The 12,939-nt window shown below is 43.1% G+C and overlaps 1 protein-coding gene across 3 annotated transcripts in view; it reads left to right on the top strand.

Annotated features, from left to right (window-relative positions):
* LOC110829738 (uncharacterized) overlaps positions 1-12,939 on the top strand; it is a 210,207-nt gene that overhangs the window by 5,320 nt on the left and 191,948 nt on the right. For 2 of the 3 annotated variants that reach the window (XM_087344295.1, XM_087344294.1), the window contains exon 1: positions 9,541-10,853. The exons of the other annotated variant lie outside the window; for it this stretch is intronic. In XM_087344295.1, coding sequence (XP_087200421.1) covers positions 10,662-10,853 — 192 coding nt within the window. In that variant the 5' untranslated portion in view covers positions 9,541-10,661. Of the gene's footprint in view, positions 1-9,540; positions 10,854-12,939 lie in introns of those variants that run through there. 3 annotated transcript variants of the gene reach the window in all.

Genomic DNA, 12,939 nt, shown 5'->3' with positions numbered 1-12,939 from the left:
TCGGTGCGAATTTTGCGATAGTTATTTCGATTTACTCAAGAAGGCACTCCAAGTAGTACAGTGGTCACAAGCACTTTCAGAACTTTTAAATACAATTGTATACAGTGTCCTTTAGAGGCAGAGAGCGTGACGGGGCAGGCATGCAACCAAGCAGCACAGCAGTTCGCGTCACACGGTCATTTTCCGGTTGCACACAGCTTTGACTGTGGATATGGAATTGGCTGTCTCAATGGAGTAGAGGGCTTTATGAGAAGCTTGTAGTCGTTTAGCTGATCAAGTAATGGAATCAGAAGGTTTATTATCTTGTTCACAAAAGCACACTTGTCCTCTAGTTTAAGCCCATATCGTTACAGAAAGTTCTTCATTATGCAGGGTTTTTTTTCACTCTCCTGTTGCTTCCTCCCTCGTAGTTCTGTATTCTGTCCTCACTACCCTGTTCTCAAACACCCACACTCGCTCAGTACTGCTGAATGTCTGTTCGGTTAACATCCATTCACATTGTCACCTTACGATTGGGCAGTGAATTAGGCGCTGAAGGGATTAGCAGCACTGGCGAGATCCCAGAACCAAACTCCTCTGTCCCGCAGTTGAATAAATTTCACATTAGTAAAATACATTTTCTTGTTGTGTATATCAATGTGCTGTTTCATTCATGCCCCGTCTTTGTCTTCAAATATTCGGTTTCTCCGCCAAAATTGTATTCTCATTTCCCATCCGAGATTCTTGCCCAGACTCTTGTAATTTAAAGAATTGTTGGAAAGTTAACCGTCGGCATACTTTAACAGCTTGGACACGTCTGGCTGTTAGGGTAAAGTGTCACAGGATGCAAGTCGGAATATTTGATTGGTTGGACAATAGATGTAGCAGGCTTATACGATGATTTGTGATCGATTTTAGGAATTTATTGGAACATTTTCATATTCTCTTTCTGTACGCGTTTTGAACAGACAAAATCAAGTAGTATGTCTGAGGGTTTTATCTGTTTTAGTAAATGATACTTTCAGCTTTTACGGAATTTGAATTTAACGTGCGTGTCTCGGGCTTCTCTTTCGATACTCCATGCCTGCACGTACTCCTCGAGATGCCATCTTTAGTTAACATTCTGAGCACGTTTCTCCGGTTTGCCCGTTACTTCTGTTCAAGTGGTCACTTTACAATTTCCCACAGAGCTTGTGTCGAAACACCAGTGAACGTCGTGGGCGTGGCGGGTCGCCCCATCGCAGGGCCTGTATTACCGGACGGGATTCGAACACACGATTCCAGTATGCAAGATCGTAGTGTCCTTAGTCAGGGCAGAAATCGGCAGCCGCATACCTGAACTGATAATTTGATTTTGGCTGGTGATCCGTTCAATTTGCGATATTTCGTTGGTAGACCGATTTAGGACTCTGGAACTCGTGCTGAAATTACGCAAGTTCCAACGAAATCAAGTAATAGTCAGAAGGAGTGTGAGTCGTAGGCTGTTTTAAAATACTCTGAATTGCGTATCACTGAAGAAAGTCGCGAAAATCCTGATTACCGGTCCGGATCCTCCAGATTACGTCATAGAGGGTCGAGATACACCAACGGCAAATCATCTCTGGCTTTCAAGGATGAGTCGCGTCGATTGTTCCGAGTTTTACAACGTTTCGGAAAATATTGCAGTTGCCATCTTCAGGGTGAAATCACGGCCTATCAAAACAAACACATTTACGTTTTGTATTTATATTAGGATTTGTAGACGATAAGGTTTGCCGAAAGGTTAAAAAACTCTGACCATTTCGATGCGGCTTATCTCCGAAAGCCAAAGTTATACAATTGATTTTGTTTTGGTTCACGATGAGTATGACTTTTTTTTTAAATCCTTGTGTAAATATAAGGTGTAAATGTATTTGTTCTGACAGACCGCGCCTTATTTCATACATCGTCCGTTTATCATAATCTATTCAAGTATTTTGTTTACTTAAAATAGCGTCAGGCACTAGCTCGAATGAAGCCAGCGTGCACGGCTAGAAAACCAAACGGCCTTCACACTGCAGTGATTAATGGTCGCTCGCCTCGTAGATCTCGCTTGTGCCGACCGACCCGGAGGTAAGAAACCAAATGAACGAAATGTAGAGGCCGTTGTCTTCCGCGCGGTCTAACCGCAAGTGAAATTCGTGCGACAGTTTAATGAAGACAGATGAATTTTAACACATTAAATACTGTTACACAAAAATAAGTTTACCATTCGCTTAGTATGGTTGTGAAACTTAGTCTTTCGCCCAAACGGAAGAAAAGAGTTTTGCAGTGAGATGTGAGGTGAAGACATCGATGTTTGTCTTCTGGTTTGTAACACCGCGTGGACTTGTAGGTGGAATGCCAATGTTGGGGACAGACATACTGCCTCCATTTTCAAGGTTATTCTTCCAAAACGTCGGTATCTGTCTAAAAGACCCTTACACCTTATCAACGAAGAAGACCATTACGTAAATTAAGTGTATTTGAGGGCGAGGTGTGGATGAGAAGAAGGGTCGTCCAAGGGTGTGGGGGACACTACACGATGAGGTTTCAGCAAATGTTTGTTACGTATTATGCTGATGACGTCAGGGTGCTTGAGATGGGCGCGTGGAATTTCTAGACCGGCTCAGCATCAACGTCTCAAGTGGGGTCTGTGCTTTATGGCATTAGGTAGACACATTACTGCAGAGGGTAATATTTTGATTGTATCAGGTGAACGTTACAGATGCTGAAGACATGGACAATAGTACATTCGACTTAATGTAAAGCGGGCATTATGTTGAGCCCCGAATTTTGTATATAGCAAGATCTATCCGGCGTCAAAATACTGCGTTGAGTCTACAAAACCTTGGTCTTTGCAGAAGTGGTCGCCTTGGCAATTACGCAACAATACCCTGAAAACTTTCTTAAAAATGAAGTAAGGGAAAGGAAGAACAGATTAGATAGTTCTCAGGGTTCAAGGTCCCCAGTTCAGGCACCGGAAATTACATGAGAATAAATACAAGAGTTACTTATATTGCTTGAGACAATAAGTTATTCTGTGTCTGTGGGAACGAACGTTGTCTTCTGCCTGGTGTTTGCCTTGTCTAGGCCTGCCTTCTGTAACAATTACAGACACGTCAAAGCTGGTCCCTCTGTAGTCTTCATCCCGTGACGCTAATGTAATTCGGAGAACATGTCTGTATAGTCGTACGTCCGCCCAAAATTATTTAACACATATTGAGGCGTTATCCTTCGGAACCCTTTCAGCAGAAGCTTTCAAATTCTTACTATTTAAGGCCCGAAGGGAACACTTTGACCTCCAAGTCAGTGGTCCTCTGTTTCTCTTTGGTCAGCTTCTTGCGCTGTTGTTCAATATTTGTAAAGGTATCACAGTTATTGTTCCTCGAGTGTCGTATTTTTTCTTATTTTGTTTAAGAAAGTTTTTTTATTTTTTATTTTTATATTACAACTCTTACTGTAATGTCAGGAAAACAAATACGAAGAAGCGTTTAACTGCTGACTCCACAACAAACTCGCCGCCAGTGTTGAAGCACTGGGAGTAGCAACTGGGTGTCGAGTAGCGTTTCAGCGTTAGGACAGTATTTGCCATCTTATCAAAACCTACCCTCCTCCAGGGGTTGTCAGAACTAATTTCGTAGATTGGGAAATCACTGGCAACATCTCGATGAGCTTTAACTGTGACAAGATAAAATACGGTGTTTGTGGTACAGACAAGCATGTGACACTCTGGTCACTAACTCCATGAGGTAGGCCTGCGGTCTTACTTCGAAACTTAACAGTTATATACGATTGGATATGACATTTCTTGATTATCAGTGTGTTCAGGAAATTCGCCATTGGGTTCCATCCTGAGCCAGTTGATTCCAGTTCACATTTGCACAACTGTTTTTATATAAGATCCATTTTAATGTTATACCCATGTTCCCACACCTTCCCTCTAGCTATGATTAGGTCAGTGTTCTCTCCAGGGTTTACAACAAAAACTCTGCATGCATTTATCATATTCCGGTGCGTTCTGTATGTTCAGCCCATCGTCCTAACAATATTAGACGAAGAGCACTAATAGTGCAGTTCTTGAGATTGTTGTCTTCTGGGTTGTTGCGCCGTGTAGTCTGGTAGAAGTTTACCGACGTTTCAGAGGTCCTTGATGCCTCCATCATCAGGGCGATGAATCCCTGATGATGGAGGCAGCATGGACCTCTGAAACGCTTCTGAACTGCTTCTGTTAATTCCTTTATGGCGTTTCTCTTAGGTTCAGACACCTTTATCGGAACTTACGTGACGTCATGGTTGGTATTTCGGAGATCCCAGGTTAAAATCTCTGCCTGGAGACCGGATATGCTGACCCGGGGTTTTCGTGACTTTCCTCAGTCCATCCAGGAAAGTGCTAGGATAGTAACTTTCTTTAAATTAGATCAGTACCAAGGCCGCTGTCTTTCACACCCTTTCCAATTTATTATTCGCTAAACTTCCTGTCATTCGACGCCATTGTCTGAGCTATGGACGGCGTCAAATTAAAATAAAATAATAACACTCACAATTTCGTTGTTTCCTTACAGCGAGGGATCATTTAATACATTCAGTCGAAGTTGTGGTTATATAGGTCTGTAAGTAACCTTCAGGCTGTTCGAGAGGTCGGTAATCATATCGGTCGTTGAGCTGAGTGGAAAGCTTCATATTTACTGTACTCAGTTTAGTGTACTTGTCAATATCATTTAAATTTGTCCTCTTTTCAAAAGATTTCTTAACATTTGATTTTGTAATGCATCCTCACATCTTTGGTCTCCTCGCCCTGTGCTTTGCAAAACCGATGTCGCCGAGATTACTTCGTGACAGCAGTTTACACTACAGTGCCTCGCTGCTAATTGCGCCGTCTTCCGTCAGGTGAGGAGGACCCACGCAGAGCCACAGTACCGTGGTCGAATTTCTAAACACGGCGGTAAAGGTAAACTTTCATCTTTGTCGAAGCACTCCGCCGTGGAGACCAGGCTTCACACCTCAACCGCTTTCTCCCCGCCGGCTGACCCAATGTGTGTCATTAGTATATTGGGCTTTATCCATCGTCAGAATTGTTTTTGATTAAAACCAGAACGTTTCGGTATTTGGTTCCACTTCCGTCTTCAGGTGACCAGTTTCCATAGAAGACAAACAATTTTTTGACTTGCTGAGCGACAGTTAGCTTTTCAGGAATGGCGCTGTTTCATGGAATTAGTAGTTAGCAGAAGCGTATCACATTAATTCATTTAAAAAAATATCTTATTTGCATTGTAAGAGCTGATTGGTGTGTTCTGTCATCGCAACTTCTGTATCCTGTACTTACGTTCAGCATCTTTGCTTTTTGTTATTGAAACTAGCAAGAGAAACAAGAAGGTTTCTGCGGAGTATAGCGTTCGGAAGGGTCTGAGTCCTTTGTAGTCTTTAGATAAAGAGTGGATGGACGCTTTTAATATCAGCTTTCAATAAAGCAAGTTCTCTCTCTCCTCTTATTATAATTCACAACAGGTACGGACAGGAATTTGTTGGTTCGTCTCCTGCAGTAATTTAGAAGTAGCGAGTGGGAGAAGGGTTGGCGGAACACATCGTTAGTTCTCAACACAGAAACACTGAAAACACTGATAGGAAGAACACAGAAACACAGAGGTGGCAGAATGGTCAGAGAAACATTTGCCGACTTTGCACTGTCGTTTACAAGAAATGGGAAGAATCTGATATTTTTTCCTTTGCTTATGGATAAAAATTAATTAATTAATTAATTTGTGGAACAATTCCTGGGTCTTTATAATAATAAAGAGCTCCGGACAGAACTTACGAAACCTTCTTTCTTATTTCACAGACTTTCAGAGTCCCAATCGTACAGATTCTGTATCGTTATTTATTAATATCTTATGTGTATAATCGAAGTCGATAATCCAGCAACGAAATGTAGTTTCGCTTAGTCTATGTTCTTTTTTTCTTTGTGATGAGAGACCATACTTTACAACAGGTAGAATTATAGTTATGTATATTTTAATCTTTACATTTTTAGTTGTGAGACCGAAAGATGAGTGATACTGAACTGCATGGTAGCAAGAATTCTACAAATGTAATCCGCTTTAAATTTTATGAAAGACTCTCGGGTTACAACCCGCTTCAGGTGGCTGAGTGATGAACAAACCATATCTTTAGCCAACGTTTCGAGAACAATCTCTGCTCTCATCCTCAGGGCTGCTGGGTAACAAATCCGATTCTTTGTTGCGAGCTCTCGCGAGAGTCTTTCATCAACTTCAGTCGCCCCGAAAGCTTCACTTTATGCTTTAAATTTCTTCGTGAACTTAATTTTACGATTAAAACAACGTCGTTAAATAAACTGATACTCAACGTACTCTAGAGTGTGTTACAAAGTATTATTACTGACATTTTCGTGGGTTTTCTCAGTCGCTACATGGAATAGCATAGCAATTAAATGTCACGACCGCGTGCTTCCAAAACCTTATCTACTTCAGTATTCATGATCATCTTCCCATCTCACTCGCTGCTATGTAACATGAGCCGCTGAAACCGTGTCCTTAAATGTCATAAAAATGAACCGGTTGTTTTCCGAAACTAATTCATTGTCTGACAGCAATGTTGAGGATTGCAATGCCTTCTTTACAGCAAACTGCTGGCCTTAGAATCGCCCTGTCTCTAAGGCGTCTTGAGTTGCAATCAAACGAGTGGTGATAACATTTGAAAACCCTTCACCTGCAACCTGTTTGTAACGTGATTTCTCTCCCCGCTCTGCCTTTCACTTGTTAATAAGTGACCTTCTCTCCAGCCCACTGCCCTTTGCTTTCATTGGCTGACAGCAGACAGTATTTCAATAAAGCATTAAATTCATCGCGGTCTTTAACTTATTCCAGTTTGTATGCCTTGTTTATTTGAAATTCCCTCGCTTTGCCACAGCACTGGCTGTTACATGTGGTTATTAGGTTATGTAGCAATGCTGTTTCATGGCGAACAGATAAGGATTTTATCTGTTTTAAGGCCAGGAGGTACTGAGGAAAACCATAGAAACTGACGGTCAGAACAGCCGGTGGTTACCGCGGACGATATTCGAACTGGATGCCTAATTTGTTTTATCAAGTGGTTCGTATTTATCCCAAGCAAGAGTGAGTTTCGGAGGTGGGTTGCCTCAGTGTGTCGCGATAACCCGACGCATCCGGATGTAAGTTTTGTAGTTAAAATATTGCAGCCTTTTTACACAAAATGATTTGCCTTATCGTCTGCTTCTTTTAATTAGTTTAGGTATTTAAGGGCCGGGGGTCCGCAGTGGCCGCACGGTCGCTGGGACCGTGGGTTCGAATCCCACTCAAGCCATGGATGTCTCTCCGCGTTTTTCTGTGTTGTGTACAGGTAGAGGCCTTGCAACGGGCCGATCCCTCGTCCAAGGAGTCCTACCGAATGTCTATAGATCAAGCCAACGAAAAGTTGGGACCCGCAGTGCTGAGGCACTTGAAGAGCGGGTCGTTCCCAGTATCCAGTATTTAAGGGCCGGGGCATGAAGCTACCCACTCTCATCTAGTTTCGAGGTCAGGAATGCGTGGTGCTATACATCTATTGCCCCTTACGTCTGCTCGGGTCGTTACCAACTCACAGTTCGTTAGAGTTATCGGCTTAATATCAGTGACTGCACGCTCGTGTTCTGTGGGTTGCGTCATCAGGATGGTGATTCTTGAGTACTTTCACTTTTCCCTGTTGTCTAGATGTCATTGCAGACGCGGATACTTCATTATCGCAATAGCTACTTACGTTTGCTTTCATAGTGTTCAAATTACTGTGCTTGAAAAGTGTGTGTATAAATGATATAAGTTACATAACAATGTTTCACTGTACCGCCCAATTTGTATTTTATTTACAGTTTTTTAACAACGCTTTTTCACTACACCAGGCTATATGCATCGAATAAAAGGATGATCGTGGATAATGAATTGGAAAGGATGTGAATGAAAGCGGTTGTGGCCTGATTTTAAGATACTATCCCGGCATTTGCATGGAGGGACTGAGGAAAAACACGAAGAACCCAGTCAGGTTAGCCGGTAACTGGGCCTAGACTTGAACGTGGGACCTCCCGAATACGAAGAAGGAGTAAGCATTCGACCACGCCTTTCTATCCCGGTCAGCTTGTGGATGTTTGTTGGCGTTGCTCCTGTAGAGGTACGATCTGGAGACCTGATAGCTCAGATAACTGGGTACGAGGTGGACGGCCAGGTTTTGATTCTCCGCTCCCAAACCGGCTCCTGGTTCACCCAGCTTCCTACCCAATGAATACCGGGGACAAAGCGATCGGGGCTTAAAGCCGACCACTTACCTCCATCAAATGTCGACGTTAAAAATATGTGGTTTACCTCCACTCATTCATACGCCTTGATGGCTTGGTTATTAATGGTGAGCCAACCGGGATGATTCCGTTCAGTCCGGTTTAAGGAGACGCTGCCGGAGGGTGGTGCTGATCTATAGGGCGTGGAGCCTACCTCCACGTCTTCCTGGCGTTGAACTTGTGCACAGTGACACTTTCTACCTTTACGAAGGCGTCAATAACAGTAACAATTACACAGTGGTTTAGGTGGCTGTGACTGAGACGTAATGAATGGCGAGGCACCGGAGGAGAAGCAGAAATGGCCCACATTTGCAGGCGGTGGGCAGTGCTCTCATTTTCCAGCCGTCTGGCACATGCGAAGTGTCCACTGTTGCTTCCTGCATCGTGTCTGCGAACAGCGAAATATGACGAATGTATTCCTTTCCATGTACGCAAAATTATTTCGTCCATCGTTCTCTGTTTCTCCATCTTTGGTCTGGTTGCTAGGGTACCATGACTGTTGCTTTGAGAGTGACGTCATTGTAGTGGTTAAACCCTGAAGACGGGAGTTACATTTATTACTTCCTAATGCAGATTGACAGAAAGTGGAAAGGCCAACTCTAAATCGTTGCGCATTTAGTTTTGGACATAAAGGCTCTGTATCAACTGCTGAAGTTATTATCGTCGAATTATGTGTGTTAAGATGATTATAGACGCAGAATGGAACGGATAGTGGTAGTGATATGGACTCGGAACTGGAGGTAGAGAACAGTTTACAGCGTTGGTGAGTGGTCAGCTTCACGCTCCAGCCACTTTACCCCCTGGAAAAGAGGCTCCGGTACCAGTGTCGAATCCTGATCTAGATAGAAATTAAATCGTGAGGAAATGCGACAATTGCACCTTAATACAAAGTTATTTTAATATTATTATTAATAAATCTATATATTTTAAAAATTATAATTATGCCGACATTGTGTCATGCAGTAACAGAATCACTTCTGACCCTTGCGAGGAGTTGCCTGGTTCGAATCCCGGCTATGTTTACAGATTTTTCTCAATGCTCCGAGGCAAATTCCGGGATGGAACCTGCTTCGACTCACGTGATGATCTCATTTGACGCAACGTTAACATCTGGCATGACAGTCAGCGCGGCTGTGTGTCAAGCAGGTTGTCTAGTAGGGCAAGCGGCAGTAGCATCACGCAGCGGCGAAGCAGGGAACTACGGCCAGCACGTGATGCAGACCGTAGTAGGGCTCCAGCGGCCTTAGCAAAGTGTCGGACGTAACCGCACGTGTGTCAGTTCGTACGGTCCCGCAGTGCTCGCATGCCAGGTAGTGACAATGTTGTTGGTTAATTTATAGTGATTTCATTGTGTTACGGGATGTTGGATTTACAACTGGGACGATAATCATATTGACTCTAATCTTGAATTTATCTCTGGCGAACACAACCTCATAAGTCGATACAGTGTCTTGAAATAACATGATTGCGCCGGTAGTATTATGGTATGGAGTGCATGTTACTTTATTCGTTATCGTTATTTTTAATGTAACCAAAGGCTTGTCTTGATTTTCGTCAACGTTGCGAAGTAAAAGTAGTTGGTTTCGGACGAGGGGTTGTTGGATATTCGTTACAGGTCTGTGCCAAAAATATAAAGTTTCCTTTCGAAGTGATAAGTCTAGCCCCCCCCCCCCCCCCCCATATCTCGGTTCAGCAGATTGAAACGTTAACTTAAGTGTCAAATTACCGCTCTATTTAACAACAAATTTCTGTGAAGTGTCTTGACCACTCCAACCGCATTAACGTCAAGTGGACTCCCAAGGTCCTTGTCTGTTCCTTGTACGCAGCAACTGAATGTCTGATTAGACGCTGTCCACATTTCTGTTTTGTTTTACGTGCAGAGTAGCTGCTCGTGACTTCAGAGGAGTGATTAATGCGATTTGAAGTGGGCAGTATGTCGTGACTGATCTAACGTGCTCTCAAAAACAGCAAAGATTTCGAACGTTGTAATAGTGTGTTGTAGCTACAGAAGAATATATTGTGCCGTCGTTTTTGTTTATAAATGTTAAATGCAGCCTTGAAATGAAAAGAAAATTTAGAACTTGGCCTGGGTTCCTAGAGTTTTATCGCCGCGTGTGTGGATGTTGAAAAATAACAGGCTGGAACACGGAAATGCATTTGATGTGAATTACCGCATCTCGTGACAGCTAAGTGTTTGTGAAAAATCTTATAATATGTGCATAAAATGAGAATTGTCATGTACCATAGTCAACACTGACGGCTGAATCATCAAAGAATCCCCACCCCCACCCCAATTCCGAGTGGCAAGTGTCTGACCGTGTTTCCGTGATAGTCATCTGCAGCCATGGATACCGAAGAGAGGACGTCACGGCGCACGAAGCTTGGTCGAAAGCTGTCACGACGTCTGTCCCTGGTCACCAAAGTGCCGAACATGATATCCGTGAGGCTTAGCGGGTCACGCGACTCCTTGCGTCGGGGTCCTCAGCTCAGGAACTTGGAGATTACTGCAATAGCGCCGGACAAGACTCAGAGAATTGTGAGTATGGGTGCGGATTTTTGTCGCCGATACGAACACGGGGCGGGGAAAAATTTCATCATGAAGAGACTCATAATTTGTGCTGTTCGCAAAATGTTATTAGATTCGTCAAACCATTTCGGATGCGAACGGCGAGGAATGGGAAAGGTGACAAATACAGGGATCACAACATCTTTTCCCGCAAACCCTAAATGCAAGTGAGCACTAGGGAGACCTAGGCGTAGGTGGAATGTTGATATTAAGCGCCGGACTCCCTGGCAAACATTCGTACTTACTTACTACCGCCACGGTGGACTAGCGGTTAGAACGCTGGGCTTGTAATACTGGGGTCCCGGGTTCGATTCCCGGCAGTGCTCAGATTTACAACTTTTGTTGGGCAAGGTCGTGGTCTAGGCATCGCGGAGTTTTTCTCCGGGGTTTCTCCGTGGCATCCCAAAAATTACTCCACTTTCATCATCATCTCGTAAAAAGGGGGTCACAACAGGATCGTAGAATGTCGCGGTCCCGATCGAACCCATGTACTGATGGATCGTGAATCCTGCTAACCACCAATGCACACCATGCTGAATATATATATATATATATATATATATATCGTAGTGCTTTAAAATATTTTGAGTTCTCTTTCCGTGAACATACTGTCTCCATCTTCATCAGCTATTCGGTAGTAGATATCACCGCACAAAATGAAGTTATTAGGCGTCGTTTGAATTTGTTACTGTGATTTTGACGGACTCTGTAATCGTGTGGTCCGAAAATTGGGTCTTGAATTTGGTTACGCCATTATCTTTGTTTCCGTTATTCAGTTGCCGCCTTTCAAATTATTTAAAAATTGCTGCAACTTTACGGTCTCTCAGACCGGAAAATCGAGCAAGCTTTCTGTTTTGAGTTGTCATTTGGAAGTTCGCTAAAATTGATCATGTTTTGGGTCTTTATACTTCTTTTATTAAATTTATGTCTTCCAGGATGATTTGTTTTTCTTCAACAACTATCGCCGTGACCAACTGTTAACCTTAATAAAGAAAGTCAAATTAATAATTATAACGCGCATCGCACTGACAGAAATTAAACCTGGTACTGAAAGGTTACTGAGGGAAAATTAGTGTCAAATATCTCACGAGTAACCGATTTTATAATAGAGAATTACTGAGTAGTACCTGAACATGTTTTTCAAGAGTAAATGAGGAACAATTGTAAGTTGCTGCGAAGTTTTGGTAAATTGCTCACTGAGTGTCTGGCGCCAGGTTTTGAAAGGTTGAGAACTTTAGTTGTACAAAGTCTGAGTAACTGTCATGTATTCTGGAAAGGCCCAGTACGATGGCGCTACTTGACAATAGCTTGTACGTTGTTCCAACACGGTATATGAATTAAGGCTGTAAATTTCCTCTAGGCTGGCAGTCGTCTTGCCTTGACGCGTGCTGGACGTAGCCTGTGTGCTCTTTGGATAGACGTATTTGAAACGCATCTCCCATTCAAAATATTACTCCTAATTTCTGTTGCCTGTACGGATGTTTTAAATCTATAAACCAATTCCCTTTTTGTTAAAACTAATGTGGCGTTTGCTTCGTACCGGTTCAAACAAATCATAGACAGTTAAAAGCTTAGGGAGACTTCCTTTATGAAGACACTTCAGACTTGGGTGTGTGAGAGACTCTTCCAAGAAAGCATGATGGGGGGGGGGGGGGGACAGTGCTTATTGTGAAGGAAAGACATTCCAAAAAAGATAAACAGTAACATTTTAGGAACTAATCCCATGTATGAAGAGAAAAGACTACTTACAAGACCTAGGAGTAGACGGGAGCGTATATATAAGTGGATCGTAGAGAAATAGGGTGGAGTATTTTGACCTTCCTTGGGATACCAACCGCGGGAAGCCTCTTATGAGCACGGCAATGAATGGCGGGGAATTTCTTGACTAATTGAACTGCTGTTAGCTTCTGGTCAAATTCTTGAATCAAGAAATTTCTCAGTTGATCAAGTAAATCCCCGATGGTCCGTCGCCATGTACACACTTAACACCCCACACCCCACATGTTTACGTCCCCTAAAACTGGGCTGTGTCGCTGATAACTTGTGGTTCCACCCG

This window comes from Zootermopsis nevadensis, unplaced genomic scaffold (assembly GCF_977971745.1).
Source record: "Zootermopsis nevadensis isolate Lab colony 2312 unplaced genomic scaffold, Znev_1.0 Znev_ptg000007l, whole genome shotgun sequence".
Classification (NCBI taxonomy): domain Eukaryota; kingdom Metazoa; phylum Arthropoda; class Insecta; order Blattodea; family Termopsidae; genus Zootermopsis; species Zootermopsis nevadensis.
Note: the sequence above shows the minus strand (reverse complement) of the source record. Positions and strands in the feature narration are given on the sequence as shown.